This window comes from Penaeus monodon, chromosome 16, assembly GCF_015228065.2.
Source record: "Penaeus monodon isolate SGIC_2016 chromosome 16, NSTDA_Pmon_1, whole genome shotgun sequence".
Lineage (NCBI taxonomy): Eukaryota > Metazoa > Arthropoda > Malacostraca > Decapoda > Penaeidae > Penaeus > Penaeus monodon.
Window position 1 is genome coordinate 48,868,742 of NC_051401.1, and position 18,326 is coordinate 48,887,067.

At 45.6% G+C, this 18,326-nt stretch overlaps 1 protein-coding gene across 1 annotated transcript in view; it reads right to left on the reverse strand.

Annotated features, from left to right (window-relative positions):
- Positions 1-7,306: 7,306 nt before the first annotated feature.
- Positions 7,307-18,326, reverse strand: part of LOC119582900 — a 101,829-nt gene continuing 90,809 nt past the window's right edge. The window contains exon 4 of the mRNA XM_037931409.1: positions 7,307-7,427. Coding sequence (XP_037787337.1) covers positions 7,333-7,427 — 95 coding nt within the window. The 3' untranslated portion in view covers positions 7,307-7,332. The remainder of the gene's footprint in view (positions 7,428-18,326) is intronic.

The following is an 18,326-nucleotide window of genomic DNA, read 5'->3' on the forward strand; positions in this document are numbered from 1 at the left end:
GGTGTTGGGGGTGGAGTGGTGGTGGTGATTGGGGGTAGAGTGGTGGTGTTGGGGGTGGTGTTGGGGGTGGAGTGGTGGTGTTGGGGGTGGAGTGGTGGTGTTGGGGGTGGAGTGGTGGTGGTGTTGGTGGTGGTGGTGTTGGGGGAGGTGGTGGTGTTGGGGTTGGAGTGGTGGTGGTGGGGGTGGTGGTATTGGGGGTGGAGTGGTGGTGTTGGGGGTGCGGGTGGGGTTGGTGGAGTTGGTGTTTTTGTTTTTGTTGTTGTTGGTGGTGATGGTGGTGATGATGGTGATGGTGATGGTGATGGTGATAGTGATGTTGATGGTGTTGGTGGAATTAGTGGTGGTGATGATAGCGAAAGTGATGATGATGATGATGATGATGATGATGATGATGATGATGATGATGATGATGATGATGATGATGATGATGATGGTGGTGGTGGTGGTGGTGATACCGATGGTTACGTGATTAATATGGTCTGTCTGATAGCCATAATGGTAATGAAAGTAATAGTGATAATGATGATGATATATAATGATGATATAATATCAGCAATAAGGACCAGATTAAAAAAAAAAAAAAAAAAAAAAAAAAAAAAAAAAAAAAAAAAAAAAAAAAAAAAAAAAAAAAAAAAAAAAAAAAAAAAAAAAAAAAAAAAAAAAAAAATACAAGGGAGAGAAAAGGAAAAATAAAAAATGCGAGAAACTAAAGGTTTTGTGACAGCGGTCTCTGGAGACGCCATTAAAGGAGACAAAAAAGTGGGAAGAAAAAAAGGGGCCCTTTTCTCTTTTCCCTTTTTTCTCTTTCTTTTTCTTTCTTTTTTTCCGCCTTTCTTTCTTTTTTCTTTTTCTTTTTCTTTTTTTCTTTCCCCTTTTTTTCTCTTTTTTTCTTTTTTCTCTTTCTCTTTTTTCTTTCTCTCTCTCTCCTCTCTTTCTTTTTTTCTCTCTCTCTCTCTTTTCCCTTTCTCCCCCCTTCTCCCCTCTCTTCTCTCTTCTCTCTCTCTCTTCTCTCTCTCCCCTTTTCTCTCCCCTCTCTCTTCTCTCTCCTTCTCTTCTCCCTCTCCCTCCCCCCCCCTTTCCCCCTCTCCCTCCCCCTCTCCCTCTCCCTCCCCCTCCCCTTCCCTTCCCCCTTCTCCTCCCTCCCCTCTCCCTTTTCCCCCCCCCTTTTCCCCCCCTCCCTCGCTCTCCCTCCCTCTATACACATTAACAAAACGATTTTTTTCTTACGACGAAAAAAAAAATCATAATACTTTTAAAAATTCGTCCTTATTCCAAGCCTTGAAGGTATACATTTTAACCCTTTTTATCCCTTTCTAATCTAGCTAGTTTTCCCAACAGGTTTACTCCTGTAGCTTTTATCAGTCACGCACCTACGCACGCACGCGCCACCACGAGAAAGTGCCGAGAGATGATGATGATAATGGTGATGGTGATAGTGATGGTAATGTAGTGTTATTGATAGTAGTGGGGTGGGGTGGTAGCAGTAGCAGTAGTAGTAGTAGTAGTAGTAGTAGTAGTAGTAGTAGTAGTAGTAGTTCGCCCGCAAATAGTAGTAGTATAGTGCAGTAAAACTAATACTAATAATAACAGCAAAAATAAAATAGTCATTTTTCCCTATCCCTTTTATCTTCATAACAACAACAACAACAATACCGTCATCATCAATTCATCCTTTTCTCTTCTTAGATTCTCACTACTTTCTTTTATCTTTTTTTTTCATTCCACCGTTTTTATTTCATATCTAGAGTGTACAGCAAGATGATGACCATCTTTACGCGATACAGGAAATGAAACGTTAATCCGAAAGAGCGAGAGAGAAAGGAGAGGGGGGAAAAGAGAGAGGGGCGAGAGGAGAGAGAGAGAGAGAAGAGAGAGAGAGAGAGAGAGAGAGAGAGGAGAGAGAGGAGAGAGGAGGAGAGGAGGAGGGAGGAGAGGGAGAGGGAGAGAGAGAGGAGAGAAAAAAGGAGAGGAGAGAGAGAGGAGAGAGAGAGAGAGATAGTAGAGAGGGAGAGATAGGGGAGAGAGAAAAGATAAAAGGAGAGAGAGAGAGTTAGAGAGAAGAGGGGAAAGATAGAGAGAGAGAGAGAAGATAGAGAGAGAGAGGGGGAAGAGAGAGAAAAAAAAGAGAGAGAGAGAGAAAAGGAGTTTGGAGAGAGGAGAGGAGAAAAGATGGGGAGAGAGAAGAGAGAGAGAGAGAGGAGGGGGGAGAAGAGGGGAAGAGAGAGAGAGAAGGGGGGAGAGAAGGGGGAGGAGGGGAGAGAAAAAAAGAGAGGAGGAGGAGAAGGAAAAAGGAAGGAGAGGGAAAAGCCCCGGAGTGGAGAGAAGGAAGAAGAAGGAGAGAGGGAGGAGAAAAAAGCGCGGGGGAGAGAGAGAGAGAGAAAAAAGAACGAGAGAGAAAAGAGGGGAAAAAGAGAGAGAAAGAGAGAGGGAAAAGAGAGAGGAGAGAGAAGAGAGAAAAGAAAAGAGAGAGAAAAAACGAGAGAGAAGGGGAGAGGGGGAGGAGGAGAGAGAGAGAGGGGGAGAGGGAGAGAGAAAAGAGGGGAGGAGAGAGGAGAAGAGAGAGAGGGGAAGAGATGGGGGATGAGGAAAAGAGGAAGCAGGAAGGAGGAGAGAGATAAAAGGGGAAAAACAAACAGAGAGAGAGGGAAAAGGAGCAAGAGGAAGAAAAAAGGAAAGTAGAGAAGAAAAAGGGGGAGAGAGAAGGAGAGAGAGAGGGAAGAGTAGAGAGAGAGAGAGGAGGAGGGGAGGGGGAGAGGGGAGAGAGGGAGCGAGAGGGGGCGAGAGAGAGAGGAAGAGAGAGGGGGGAAGAACGAGAAAAAGAAAAACCCAAAAGTTTTGAAAAAGGAAGAGAAAAAAAGAAAAACGAGGGGAAAAAAGGAGAGAGAAAGGAGAAGAAAAGGAGAAAAGAAAGAGAAGAGAGGAGAAAAAAGAGGAAAAGAAATTTTTTTTTTTTTTTTTTTTTTTTTAGCGAAGAGGGGGAAAGAGGGGAAAAGAGAGAGAGGGGAGTAGAGAGAGAAAAGAGAGAGAGAGAAAAGGAAAAGAGAGAGAGAGAAAGGGAGGGGGAAAAGGAGAGAGGGGAGAGAAAAAAAGAGAGGAGGGGGAGACAGGAAATGAAGGGTTAATCCGAGACAAAACCCACGGGGGGATACTGTCACTCAGAGAAAAAATTTCCCCCTTTCTAAAAAATTGGGAGAGTAAAAAAATTTAAAATTTTAAATATTTTTGGGGGGATTTTATAGTAGAAAAATAATAGGGGTTTGTTAAAGGGATAAAGGGGGAAATAAAAACAGGGAGTTTTATTCATTCATTTATATATATCATTTCACTTTGGCAGATAAGGGTTTGGGGGGTTATAGAACACACACCCCACACCCACACCACACAACCACACACACACACACACACACACACACACACACACACACACACAACCCCCCACCCCCACACACAACCCTCCCCCACCCCCCACGCACAACCCCCTCCCCCACCCCCCCACTCAACCCCCCACCCCCCATTCAACCCTCCCCCACCCCCCACACAACCCCCTCCCTCACCCCCCCTACCCACAGACCTGCTACTCATCTACTAAATCCAAAGACCTGATTGGCGGTCGCTCAAATGGCTGATTACATAATTGACCAATCAGCGAAGGGCCAAGGGGAAGTTCCGTGACCCGCAGCCTTGATAATCGTGATCAACAGCATCTCATCATCAAGACACGAGATCAATTCGAGAGAGGAGTTGTGATGATGCTGGGGACGAGGAAGTGATCTTTTAATCAATTTTTTTTTTCCCCCTTTTCGAAAGCGTTTGTTTGGATGATGGAATTTACGTTTTTCTTCCTCTGTTTATGTCTCTGTGTCTGTCTGTCTGTCTGTCTGTCTGTCTGTCTGTCTGTCTGTCTGTCTGTCTGTCCGTCAGTTTGTCTTTCTGCATGTCTATCTTTCTCTCTTTCTCTCCCTTCTTTCTCTCCTACTTTTCCAATATACTCCGGCACGAATCCTTGTTATTGCGAATAAACAGATCCTATTTTTGCACAACAAAATCTGGCCCGACGTATGCAAAATCTCCTCCCCCCCCTCCTCCTCCTCCTCCTCCTCCTCCTCCTCCTCCTCCTCCTCCTCCCCTCCCCCTCCCCTCCTCCTCCTCCCCTCCTCCCCCTCTACTTCCCCCTCCCCCCTTGCATTCTTCGCTACTTTTAAAGGCAAAAGGAAACATTCTCGAAACTGAAAATTTCCCTCGTTCCTGTCAGCTGCTTCCCTCTGTCATGTAAATTGAAGAGTCGTTCAAACTCGCCCAAACTATTTCTCTCTCACTGTCTCTGTCTGTCGGTCTTTCTCTCTCACTCACTTTCTGTCTCGTTTTTCCTCTCTGCCTATTTCTCTCTCTCTCTCTATCTATCTATCTATCTATCTATCTATCTATCTATCTATCTATCTATCTATCTTTCTTTCTTTCTTTCTTTCTTTCTTTCTTTCTTTCTCTCTCTCTCTCTCTCTCTCTCTCTCTCCTCTCTCTCTCTCTCTCTCTCTCACAGACACACATTTACATACCAACCCCCTTCCCCTCAACTACATAAAATACACAAAATCTCTTCATCCACTTCCTTCCCCCTCGTTTTTCCCCTTCTCCCCATTCCTCCTCCTCCCCCCCGTTCTCCCACTTCCTCCTCCTCCCCCCTATTCTCCCCCTTCCTCCCCCCCTTCCCGCTATGAAAGACCACTTCTTGAAACAAAATCTTAATTCTTGCATGATTATCCAGACTCTCTTGCCCCCCACCCGAGTCTCCTTGAGAAACAAGAAGCGCTGCTGGTTACGTCCTGAAGAACACACAGGAGAGGGGAAGGGGGGGAGGGGAAGAGGGGGAAGGGGAAAGGGGAGGAGGGGGAGAGGGGAAGAGAGGAGGAGGGGGAGAGGGGAAGAGAGGAGGAGGAGGGGGAGAGGGGGAGAAGAGGGGAAGGGGGGGAGGAGAGGGGGAGAGGGGAGGTGGGGAGGGGGAGGAGAGAGGAGAGGGGGAGGAGGAAAGGGGAGAGGGGGACGACGAGAGGGGAGAAGAGGGGGAGGAGGGAAGAGGCGAAGATAGGAGGGGGGGAATGGGGGAGTAGGAAAGGGAAGAGGGGAGGAGGAAAGGGGAAGGCGCACATTTCCCCTCTTTTTCCTCCCTCCAGCGCACCTTTCCCCTCTTTTTCCTCCCTCCTGTTTCCGTTCACCCTGTCTGCTTCCCTTTCCTCCCTCCCCTCTCCCCTTGCCTTCCCTCATCCCCTTCCCCCTTCCAATTTTCTTACCTCTCTCTTCCTTCCCCTTTTTAGCATCCTTTTCCTCCCTCTCCCCTCCCTTTCCTACTCCCCTCTTTCCTCTTCTCTTTCTTCCCTCTCCCTTTCCCCTCTTTCCTCTTCTCTTTCTTCCCACTCCCATTCCCCCTTTCCTCTTCTCTTTCCTTCCTCTCCCTTTCCCTCACCTCCCTCTCCCTCTCCCCACTCCCTCCAGCCCTCCCCTCCCCCCCTTTCCCCTCCCCCGTGAGATCTAAATAATGGAGGAAAACCCGAAGATTTGCATATGAACGCGATATCACCTTGGAAGATGTTGGGTCTTGGTTCTTTCTGATGTTGGGGGGAGGGGAGAGGGGAAGAGGGAGGGGGAAGGGAGAGGGGAGGGGGGAGGGGGGAGGGAGGGGGAAGGGAGAGGGGGGAGGGGGGAGAGTAGATGGGGGGAGGGGAGAGTAGGTGGGGGAGGAGAAGGGGGGAGGGGAGAGGGGAAGAGGGAGGGGAAGGGAGAGGGGAGAGGGGGAGAGTAGGTGAGGGGACGGGAGAGAACTGAGGGGTGGAGATAAGGGGGGAGGGGAGAGGGGAAGAGGGAGGGGGAAGGGAGAGGGGAGAGGGGGAGAGTAGGTGGGGGGAGGGGAGAGAAATGAGGGGGAGGAGAAGGGGGGAGGGGAGAGGGGAAGAGGGAGGGGGAAGGGAGAGGGGAGGGGGGAGGGAGGGGGAAGGGAGAGGGGGGAGCGGAGGGGGAGGGGACGGGGAATGGAGAGGTGGGAGGGGAGAGGGTAGGTGGGGAGAGGAATGAGGGGAGGAGCGAGGGAAGATGAAGGGAGGGGGAGGGGGGGGGAGGACGGAAAGGAGACTATTTCCCACTCCCACCTTCCTTCCCCCACTCCTACCCCCTACCCCATCCACCCCCTACCTATCCCCCTTATCTTCATTCCTATCCCATACCTTTCCCCCTAACTTACCTTCTGCAACTCTTTCCCGCCCCCCCTCTCTCTCTCCCCTCTTTTCGTGCATTCCTCTCTTCCTATCTTCCCATTCCTTCTTCCTATTCGCTTCCCCCTCAATTCCCTCCTATCCCTTCCCCTCAACCTCCCCCCCCATTCCTCCCAACCCACTCCCTCTCCCTCAACTCCTCCCTTACCCCCACCTCCTCCCTCAACTCTCTCACCCTCAACTCCCCTTTCCCCCTTCCTCCTCTCCCTCAATTCCTCACCCTACCCTTCTCCCTTACCCCCACCTCCCCCAACCCCCTTCCCCTTCCCTCCTCTCCCTCAACTCCCCCCCATCTCCTCCCCCATCCTTCCCCCTTCCCCTCACCTCCCCCTCTCCATCCCCCTCCACCCCCACCTTCCCTTAGATCCTCCCTATCACCCCCTTACACTCCTCTCCCTCATCCTCTCCCTCATCCGGCAATTGCAACACACCTCCCTCACTGCCTCTCGCTCGGTTCTGTGACGTGTTTGGGACATGCAGAGACATCGGAGGACAAAAGATGGAGGAAAAAATCGTGGGAGGAAAATGCGAGAAGAGGTAACAATAGTCTTGTCAATACTGGAGTGGAGGGAAGAGAGGGAGGGAGGGAGGGAGGGAGGGAGGGAGGGAGGAGAGGGAGAGAGGGAGGAAGGAGGGTGGGAGGGAGGAAGGAGGGAGGAGGAAGGAGACAGGAGGGAGGAAGGAGACAGGAGGGAAGAGGGTGGATGGGAGGAGGAAAGAGAGGGAGAGAGGGAGAGAGATGGAATGAGGGAAGTGGAAAGGAAGAAGAAGAGGAAGAAAGGGAAGGAAGGAGGAAAGAGAAAGGGAGAAGGAGGAAGGGAAGATGGATGGAAAAAAAGGAGAGACAGAAACCTCACAAAAAAGGGACGAAGACAGAAAAAAAAAAAAAAAAAAAAAAAAAAAAAAAAAAAAAAAAAATATATATATATATATATATTATATATATATATATAATATATATAAATATATATATATATATATATATATATATTATATATATATATATATATATATATATATATATATATATATATATACATATCACACGAGATGTAGTTTTCTCCTGAGTTGATTATTTCAACAATTCCGTACTTACAATAAGAGCGAATTTCCAGAATCTACAAGTCTCAGTTACCTTGCAATTGCCTCCGTCATCTTGCAACTCACCTGTTAAAAGAAAAAGATTTATTAGTAGGTCTACATTTGTTTAATTTACTGCGTATATTATATAATTATATAAATAAATTGTATGTATGTAGGTATGTAGGTAGTAGGTATGTATGTAGTAGTAGGTAGGTAGGTATGGGTAGGTAGGTAGGGTAGGTAGGTAGGTAGGTAGGTAGGTAGGTAGGTAGGTAGGTAGGTAGGTAGGTAGGTAGGTAGGTAGGTAGGTAGGTAGGTAGGTAGGTAGGTAGGTAGTAGGTAGGTAGGTAAGTAGGTAGGTAGGTTGGTAGGTAGGTAGGTAGGTAGGCAGGTAGATAAATAGATAGATAGATAGATAGATAGATAGATAGATAGATAGATAGATAGACAGATAGATATGTATGTATGTAGGTAGACAGGTAGATAGATAGATAGATAGATAGGTATGTATGTATGTATGTATGTAAGCATGTATGTATGTAGGTAGGTATGCATGTACGAAACATATGTGCGTACGTACATATGTATACGTATACCGAATTAAGTGACATGAAAATAATATAAATACCACGATTAATACCATCAAATAACACTTCACTAAAAGCTACAATACTTTTAATCAAAGTAAAATCCTCAGATACATTCGATAAAAATGTGTATTTTATTAATATATAAATTATCTACCCCCCCCCCCTCGAAGAAAAAAAAAAAAAAAAAAAAAAAAAAGTTTATTTCGTTAAAACTCATTCTAAATAATTCCTTCTATATTAAAAGAAATACAAGCTTGGCCGTTCTTGGTACAATTAGTCCTTTCCTGCCGCTGTAATACTGTGACAGTACATATCAAGTGGATAATCTAATTATATATTCAATAGAGGAAAAAAAAAAAAAAAAAATGTATTATGAGTATTATTTTGGAAGGATTTTCGTTCTCTCTCTCTCTATTTTTTTTTTTTTTATCTATTCATCCCTTTATCTATCCATTAGAATTATCAGCGTTTTTCTCCTATTCCCCTTTTCTCTTCCTTATTTTCGTTTTCTTTCAGTTATTTCCTCTTTCCCCCTCTTTCTTTCCCTCTTTCTTCTTTTTTCCTCTTTTCTGGTTCCTCTTTTAGTCTTCCCTTCCTTTTTCACTTTTTCTCATTCCCCTTGTCCTCCTCCGCTTTCTCCTTCTCCTCTCTTCATTACTCTTATTCTTGTTCTTTTTCACTCTCAGCGTCCTTCCCTCCTCTCCTTCCACTCCCCTCTCAAACCCTCTTTATCTCTCTCTCTGTCTTTCTCTTATTCTCTCTCTCTTTCTATCTCTCTCTCTCTCTCTCTCTCTCTCTCTCTCTCTCTCTCTTAGTCTCTCTCTCTCTTAGTCTCTCTCTCTCTTAGTCTCTCTCTCTCTCTCTCTCTCTCTCTCTCTCTCTCTCTCTCTCTCTCTCTCTCTCTCTCTCTCTCTCTCTCTCTCTCTCTCCCCCCTCCCACTCCCCCCCCCCGAGGAACCCGACGTCTTGCATCTATAATTCCTTGAGACCTTCAATTATAAGCGGCCGATGGAAGCATCTCCTAAGTGGCTGTTAGTCGCTGGTGTGAATGGGGGAGGGGGGGGGGTGAGGGAGACGGAGGACGTGAGGGGGGGTGAGGGAGACGGAGGACGTGAGGGGGGGTGAGGGAGACGGAGGACGTGAGGGGGGGGGTGAGGGAGACGGAGGACGTGAGGGGGGGGGAAGGGAGAAAGTGGGTGTGACAGGGTGAGGGAGAGGGAGAAGGGAGGATATGGAGGTGAAAAATAACTGGGGGAGAAGTGCGGGAGGTGAGGGAGAAGGAAGGAGACCGAGGTTTGGGAGAGAATGAGGGAGGAGTGTTGGGTTGTGAGGGAGATGATGGAGATGAGGGAGGTGAGAGAGAATAAGGGAGATGAGGGAGGTGAGGGGGGTGATGGAGAGGCGGGGGATGATGGAGGAGGGAGGAAGAATGGAAATGGAAGGAAAAGGAGACGAGAAAAGGAGAAGGAAAAGGAGGAAGGGTGGAAATAGACAAGAAAAAAATAAGAAAGAGAGAAGAGAAGAGAAGAAGAGAGACGAATAAGAGAAAAAGGATAGAGGGAAGAAATTGTAGAAGAGGAAGAGGAAAGAAGTGAAAATATAAAGAGCGACCGCGTCGATAAAAGAAAAGAAAAAGAAAGAGTAAAAATAAGAAAAAAATAAAACAAACAAACACAACAAACACACCCAACCTCTCCCTCCCTCCCTCCCTCCCCCCCTCCCCCAGCGCTGAGCATCCACGCGAGGCAATCAGCGGCGTCCTCCCCCCCCCCTCCTTCCGTGGCCAGTGCGGATCAGCATCTCAAGGGCGACGCTGAATGTCCTAATGCCAAGGGTTAATAATGGGAGAAGGGGGGGGGGGAGAGTCAGGGTACTATGCTAAGGGACAGCTAAGGGTCTTGGCGCTCTTTGGCTCTCTCTGGCTCTTGAGGGTCTGTCTCGCTCTCCTTCTGGTTCCGCGCGCGTGTGTGTGTGTGTGTGTGTGTGTGTGTGTGTGTGTGTGTGTGTGTGTGTGTGTGTGTGTGTGTGTGTGTGTGTGTGTGTGTGTGTGTGTGTGTGTGTGTCCTTCTCTCTCTCTCTCTCTCTCTCTCTCTCTCTCTCTCTCTCTCTCTCTCTCTCTCTCTCTCTCTCTCTCTCTCTCTCTCTCTCTCTCTCTATCTAGCTGTTTTTTTCCGTCTCTCTTTGTCCCTTACTAGATTTCTGTGTTGTTTTCAGCCATTGCAAGAGACCAGCATAAAAAATGGCAACCAAAACAATCAATCGCAGCAAAAACATAACAATAACAGAAGAGACAATAACAATAACAGACATATAACGCCGATAGACACATCAATTCATGTTATCACCGCGAAGAAAGGAAATCAATAACTATACTTTATCCCTCATGCAAGTTGCAAGCAATTTCATGTATGCATTATTCATTATACATTACGCCTCCCTCTACTTCTCCCCGGTTATTCATTCCTCCCAAAATACATAATGCCTTTGTAACCACAGCCACTGGTTTATTATGCACGTTTCTCATAAAAGAATGAATGTTTATTGCATCATTAATTCACAACACAGGCAGAGGCACAGGCTACCCCTCATCTCGACAACATTATTATTACTACTGCTAGCATTTGTCGTTGTTATTATTATAATAATTATTATCAGTGTTATCATTATTATCATCGCTTCTGTTATAATAGTCATTGCTATTATTATTGCTATTAGTGTTATTATTATATATATTTTTATTATTGCTGTTGTTAATATTTTTATTTTTATATTACTGTGATCAGGCTCAATATCATTATCATTAGTAACAATATCATTATCATTAACAATATCATAATTATCCTTATCAATATCATCTTTATCATTATCAGTATCATCAATATCATTATCAATATCATCATTATCATATCATCATCATTATTAATATCATTATCATACCATTATCATTATTATTACTATCATTATCATCCTCATCCTCACTCATCATTATTATCATTATTATTACTATTATTATCCTCCTCCTCCTCCTCATCATCATCATCATCACCATTATTATTACTATTATCCGCAGTTCCCCCACTTCACCCTTCCCTTTGCGCGCGTTACCCTCCGCCACACGTAAACACGATGCACTTGCAGGGAAAGTCCTGGCGTTTCGTTTATTGATATCCGCAACACAGCGTCGTTTCGGATTGCTTTATGCCCTCTGCTTTGTGCCGACGGAGCGGGCTATCGGCTGACTGCCCCGATCGCTACGCAGAAGGATTTTAGGGGGTTTCCACAAAGGTTTCCTGGCTTCGGGCGACCACTTTGCCAAACAATGCTCGACTTCCCGTTACTGCGACAAAGAATTCTTAACTTGTTTGGCCGGATAAGTCTGGGTTGGGGGGGGGGCGAGGGAGAGGTCGGGGGAGGGAGGATCATTGTATGTACTGTACGCGTGTGTTGTTGTGTGCGTGTTTTGCTCTCTTCCTATCTCTTTCTGTTTCTCTCTCTCTCTCTCTCTCTCTCTCTCTCTCTCTCTCTCTCTCTCTCTCTCTCTCTTCGAAGCTTAGAACTACTAAACGCTCGTTACTTGAACATAACTATTCCGGACGTCCCTCACCTGCCGCTAACAATCTCGCCAGTTTCGCTAAATACCTGTCAAAACGAGACAAATAATTCTCCTAAAGGCTCAACACTACCAACAGACAGATTCCAGAATATTTTGTTTTGTTTTTTTCTTCTTCTTCTTCTTCTTCTACCCTAGCCAGCAAACAATTTCAACAAAAGCGCTCGTCATCTGCGGCAAAGAATTTCGCACCAAAATACACCATTCATACCCTCGGCACGAAGACCTTTCACGTTCTGCAACACACCATTACAAACCTTGCCAATACCACCTCACACTTCGCGTTCCTTTACAGGCGGAGGAAAGGGAGGGAGGGAGGGAGGGAGGGAGGGAGGGAGGGAGGGAGGGAGGGAGGGAGGGAGGGAGGGAGGGGAGGAGAGAGGGAGAGAGAAAGAGAGAGAGAGAGAGAGAGAGAGAGAGAGAGAGAGAGAGAGAGAGAGAGAGAGAGAGAGAGAGAGAGAGAGAGAGAGGGGGGGCAATGAGGAGAGGAAAGGAAGAGTAAGAGAAAGAAAAAGTAGAAGAGATAGAAATAGAGATAAGAGATAAGAATTAGACAGACAAAGAAACAGACAGAGAGAAAAGAGAGAAAAGAGAGAAAAAGAAAGAAAGAAAGGAGGGGAAAGACAAACAGCAAAACAGACAGACAGAGATAGAGAGAGAAGGAGGCAAGTCGTTCTTGAGGCTAAGTGATATGGAGATAACGAGGTAAACACAGGCCGCCACTTCATTATATCGGGGGTCAATACGTACGCCCTGGCCCATAGCACCTGAGCCATCTCCCTGTCAACACTCCTGGCTTCCCCTAAGGGCTGTGCTGCGTACCAGACGTGTGTAGACAACCTCCGAGAGTGTTCGTTGTGGAACATCGACAGCCCCGGAAACGCTACGTGTTATTTTCTATGCATGCTTTAATCGTGTTTGAATTGGGATGAGTGCTTTGCCACGTTCCTCTGCAGCTACGTGTGTGTTTGGGTCTTCAGGAGGTGTGTATATACTTCAGGGCCTTGTGTATACAGTCTAGCTTGGGATATGAAGGTACGGGAGATGTTCTGTGTTCCATAGGGTATAATTATCCAAGATGCTTTTTCTTCTTTCTTGTAGATATGTTCTTAATATCTCTTCCTGTAATAATGTTTATGTATCTATAGTTGATGTTGTAAGGATGACATACTTAGAGGTAATTTTTAACACTTGTAAATACGGTTCGTTTTGGAAAAGCAAAACTAATGCCGAGGTTTAGTTACAACAGAGAAAGAGAGAGAGAGAGAGAGAGAGAGAGAGAGAGAGAGAGAGAGAGAGAGAGAGAGAGAGAGAGAGAGAGAGAGAGAGAGAGAGAGAGAGAAAGGACGAAGCTACAGTAAAAGAAGAAAAACAAGCAGAGAGAGAAAAACAAGATAGAAATATACACGATAATTTTTTTCCCTCTTACCAAGAGCATAAAAAAATAAAAAACATGAAACGCCATCGTCTTTTTCCTCTTTACTTCCCATCTTTATCACTTTATTGCCTCGCCTTTCTCATTCTTTCCCTTGGAGGACATTAGACCAAGTTGAAACTGACATGCCACCCCCCCCACCTCACCCCCCCAACCCCCGCGGGACCTTCAACTGAGCCGAAATAATTAGCAATGCAGGTTAAGAGGCTTGGGAGAGGGGGGGAAGGGGAGGGGGAAGAGGGAGGGGGAGGAGGGAGGGGTTGGTGAAGGTGGGAGGGTAGAAGGGGTGAAAGGGAGAGGGGGAGAAGAGGAAAGAGGGAGAGGGGGGGGAGGGGGAGGAGGTAAAAGGCGGAGAAGGGAGTACAGACAATCTATCTATACGTATACAAAGATAGATAGAGAGATAGATAGAGAGAGAAAGAGACATCTAATACTGTCACCTTAATCCACAAGAGAATCAAACATGTTGCAACTACAGAGAAACGAAAGACCCCCTCCCCCCCCACTACATCCCCCATACCCCCACCCCCCACCCCCACCCCCTTTCACCTACGAGAACCAGCTAAATGTTGACAAGTTGAATTCTTAATAAAGAGGTTCTGACGAGCGGCAATAAGCGCGGCAGAGAGCGTGATATTAAGTTGCTAATAATCGTAATAATGATATCAAATACTTCATTTTATTAAGAGAGTAATTAAAACAAGAATTAAGAGTCATTACACAGAAACGATAACGACAACAACAACAACAACAACAACAACAACAACAGCAACAACAACAACAGCAAACATATACACGGGTACAAAGGCAACAACAATCCTGAATTTCAGCCTATAAGAGAAAAAAAAATCGGAAAAAAATAATAATCAAAGTGAATAACAAGAAAGAGAGAGAGAGAGAAAAAAAAATTCTTCACATCAAGTCCCTCTAACCCCAATCCCTCTGCCCCTCTCCCCCCCTTCCCCCTGCCTACTCCCCTCTTCCTCCTTCCCCTCTGCCCACTCCTCTCCCTCCTTTCCCCTCTCTCTCCTTTTCCCCTCTTCCCCCTTCCCCTCTGCCCACTCCCCCTTTCCCCTCTTCCACCATGCCCACTCCCTCCTTTCTCCTCTGCTCTCCCTCCCCCCTTTCCCCTCGCTTCCTCCATCCCTCCCCTCCCATTACACAGAAAGTCTTTGTCAAATACTGCCTCGGAGTATGTAGAACGCATACGAGAACACGTGAACTACATTCAAAGTCTAATTCAAAATCTAATCGCATTTCACTCGCTAGTATGAGGAACTCCGAAGTTTGAAAATGTGTGTGTACTTGGTAGTGATAGATGCGGGGTGGGTGGGGGTGGGGAAGGAGGGAGGGAGGGAGGGAGGAGGGGGGGTAAGTGACGAAGGGAGGGAGGGAGGGAGGAGGGAGGGAGGAGGGGGGGTAAATGACGAAAGAAGGGAGGGAGGGAGGGAGGGAGGGAGGGAGGGAGGGAGGGGGGTAAATGACGAAAGAAGGGAGGGAGGGAGGGAGCGAGGGAGATGGGAGGTGAATGGAGAAGGGAGAAATACAACAACAAAGAAAGACGCATCACTTCTGATAATATATATATATTTTTTGCGTATCATCCTCATCCTCATCATCACCATCACCATCACCACCATCCCCATCCCCATCATCACCAATATCAGTATAGCAATGGCTCCAACACGGGAACATCATGCTATACAGAATTACACTTGACTCGATACAGCGAAGATATGAAATTCCGACTGTCTGTGATAGGCTGGGTCCGTGTGCGTGTGTGTGTGTGTGTGTGTGTGTGTATGTGTGTGTGTGTGTGTGTGTGTGTGTGTGTGTGTGTGTGTTGTGTGTGGTGTGTGTGTGTGTGTGTGGTGTGTGTGTGTGTGTGTGGTGTGTGTGTGTGTGTGTGTGTGTGTGTGTGTGTGTGTGTGTGTGTGTGTGTGTGCGCGTGTGTGTGTGAGGATGCGTGTGTGCGTGTATATTCATGGATGCGTGTGTGCGTGCTTGCGTGCGAACTTTCGCACGTACATGTATACGTGCACACATACCCGTATACCATACAACCTGCAATCACACACGTAAATAAGTATACATGCTATGCAAAACCATACGAACGCAGACACGTGAACACTCATGCTGTGTGCGCAAAAAGTTTGATTAGTGTTCAAACTTCAATTGAACTGATCTATGTCGACATGGAAACCTATTCCCGTGACAAGAATGGGTTTCATATTCCGTTAACGACTCATGCTGACCTCAGCACATTCGGGACGGGTTTAAAGGGGTCACAGAGGGTCACGCTTAATAAGGTCATCGGGTCATGATCATTGCACCTATTTTTAGTATCAAATCATACTAGATATAGATAGACAAAAAAAAGAAGAAAAAGAAAAAGAAAAAGAAAAAGAAAAAGGAAAAGAAAAAGAAGAAGAAAAAGAAAAAAAAAAAAAGAAAGAAAAGAAAAAGAAAAAAAGAAAAAAAAGAAAAAAGAAAAAGAAAAAAAGAAAAGAAAAGAAAACAAAAGACAAAAAAAGAAAAAAAAAAGAAAAAGACAAAGAAAAAGAAAAAGAAAAAAAGAAAAAATACATAGTTTTTTCGCGTTTCTGTGTAGATTTGTTTACGTTTGCATACACGTCATATGCATTCATATATCATCCACACACATCCACCCAACCTAACAATCACTGGAGCTGCAGAGAAAGTCTGAAACAGAGAAAGAGGGGAAGAGAGAGAGAAGGGAAGAGAGAGAGAGAGAATGGGAGGAGAGAAAGAGAGAATCAGAAAGAAAAAAAAAAGAACAAGCGAGAGAAAACAAGAAAACAAAAGGCACAAAGAAGAAGAAGAAACACGAAATAAAAAAAAGAAAAAAAAAAGCGAAAGAGGCGAAGAAAGCAAAACAGAATAAACGACGGAAGAGGCGAAGCGAGCAAAAAACGAGCAGAAACGAGCGAAAATCCGCTAACGAGTCGCATCCGTTGCCTCGGGATCCCCCAAACGCCGCTCGCTAGGACCCTCTGGGGAGTCCTTCGCTTGGGGGGGGGGGGGGTCCTGTGGTTTATGGCCTTAGGGCTCGATTTAGGGAGAGAAAGTCGGCTTAAAGAGAGAGTTTAGGGAGGGAGAGTTCGTTTCGAGGAGAGAACTTCCCTTTTCCGTTTTAGGGAGAGAGTCCTTCGTTTTTGGGAGGGAAAATCTTTCGTTTTAGGGAGAGTCCTTCGTTTTAGGGAGGGAAAATCCTTCGTTTTAGGGAGAGAGTCCTTCGTTTTAGGGAGAGTCCTTCGTTTTAGGGAGGGAAAATCCTTCGTTTTAGGGAGAGAGTCCTTCGTTTTAGGGAGAGTCCTTCGTTTTAGGGAGGGAAAATTCTTCGTTTTAGGGAGAGAGTCCTTCGTTTTAGGGAGAGAGTCCTTCGTTTTAGGGAGAGAGTCCTTCGTTTTAGGGAGAGTCCTTCGTTTTAGGGAGGGAAAATCCTTCGTTTTAGGGAGAGAGTCCTTCGTTTTAGGGAGAGAGTCCTTCGTTTTAGGGAGAGTCCTTCGTTTTAGGGAGGGAAAATCCTTCGTTTTAGGGAGAGAGTCCTTCGTTTTAGGGAGAGAGTCCTTCGTTTTAGGGAGAGTCCTTCGTTTTAGGGAGGGAAAATCCTTCGTTTTAGGGAGAGAACTTCCTTTTTCGTTTTAGGGAGAGAATCCTTCGACTTAGGGATCGAAAAAAAGTTCTTCGCTTTCGGGAGAGAGAGAGATTTTCGTTTTAGGGAGATCATCATCATCATTATTGTTGTTATTGTTATTGTTATTATTATTATTATTATTATTTTCATTTATTTATTTATTATTATTTTTTTATTATTATTTTTTTTTTTAGGGAAGGAGAGGAATTCACTATAGGGAAAAAGATCCCTTAAATTTACGGGACTGATGACCTCTGACCCATACCTCCTAGGACTCCCCCTCCCCCCCAAAAAAAAAAGAAAAAAAAAAGAAAAGAAAAACAGGGGAAGTGATGAGAGTAATAATTGCAGTAATTGTGTTTATGGCAACGTGAATGATATTGTTGTTTGCAATTTTGATGCTCCGACGAATGGTAAAAATAATATGGGAATAATTGCGATAATGATGATAATGATGTGGTGGTGATGATGAAACTACAAAGGGTTACCAATCATTGAAAAACACTAAGAAGAGAGAGAGAAAGAGAGAGAGAGAGAGAGAGAGAGAGAGAGAGAGAGAGAGAGAGAGAGAGAGAGAGAGAGAGATGAAATGAGCATAAAAAAACACAATTATTTAATAAAGCAAAACATGATACCATCCCCCATGAAACTTCACAAAATCGATTATTATTAATTTTATGGTAATCGATTCCATAAACACGCATGTGACACCAACGTAATGATCACTTATTGGCAGATAAGCTCAATGATGACACAGGTTATGTTATTCCCTTGCAATATAAATTCCTTATATAACAAATTCACACGAGTGGATTTTGGGGAAACTATTGAATTGCAGATGTAAGCAATATTGAGATTCGTCACTATGTAATAACACGGGGTGGGGGGGGTAAAGGGGAGGGGGGGGGGAGGGAAAGGGGAAAAAAATGGAAAGCTAGGATAAAAAAAATATATAAAATAAAAATAAGTATACAAAATATGCGATTCCCGAACATGACAGCAGACAATGGGATTGTGTGTTCGAGATGACAGACTAATTCGCGTAAAATATTGGTAATCTGTCATGGACCAGGGCGGACGAGGTGAGTAATTTCGCGCTCGGCCGACAGATGGCGTGCATGTTTTGGCGGGAAAATCATGGCGTGGCATCCATCACGCCCGTGGGAGGGGGGGAGGGGGAGGGGGAAAAGGGGGTTGGTGATGGAAGGGGGGGGGGAAGGGGGGAGGGGTCAAGGGGGAGGGGGGAGGCAAAAGGGGGATTGATGAGGTAATCGGGGAGGGGGGAGGTAATGGGAGGAGGGGGAGGTACAGGGGGGGAGGGCATGGGGAAGAAAGTGGATCAGAGAGGGGGGGAAGGGGGGGGTAAACACAAAGGGAGAGAGGGAGGGAGCAGAGGAGAGAAAAAAAGAGGAAAAGGGGGAAGGAGGGGGGGGGGTTGTAAAGAGAGATAAAGAGGTCACAGAGAGAGAGAAAAAAAAGGAGAAAGATAAAGAAAAAGAAAAAGAAAAGAGAAAGAAAAGGAAAGAGAGAGAGAGAGAGAGAGAGAGAGAGAGAGAGAGAGAGAGAGAGAGAGAGAAATAGAGAGAAAAGTAAAAGAGAAAGAAAGAGGGAGAGCGAGAGACGGCCACATTGATTAGCTATCGACACATCTGATTGTTTTCCGCACCGGATTTTCTTTCCGGTCGATGAC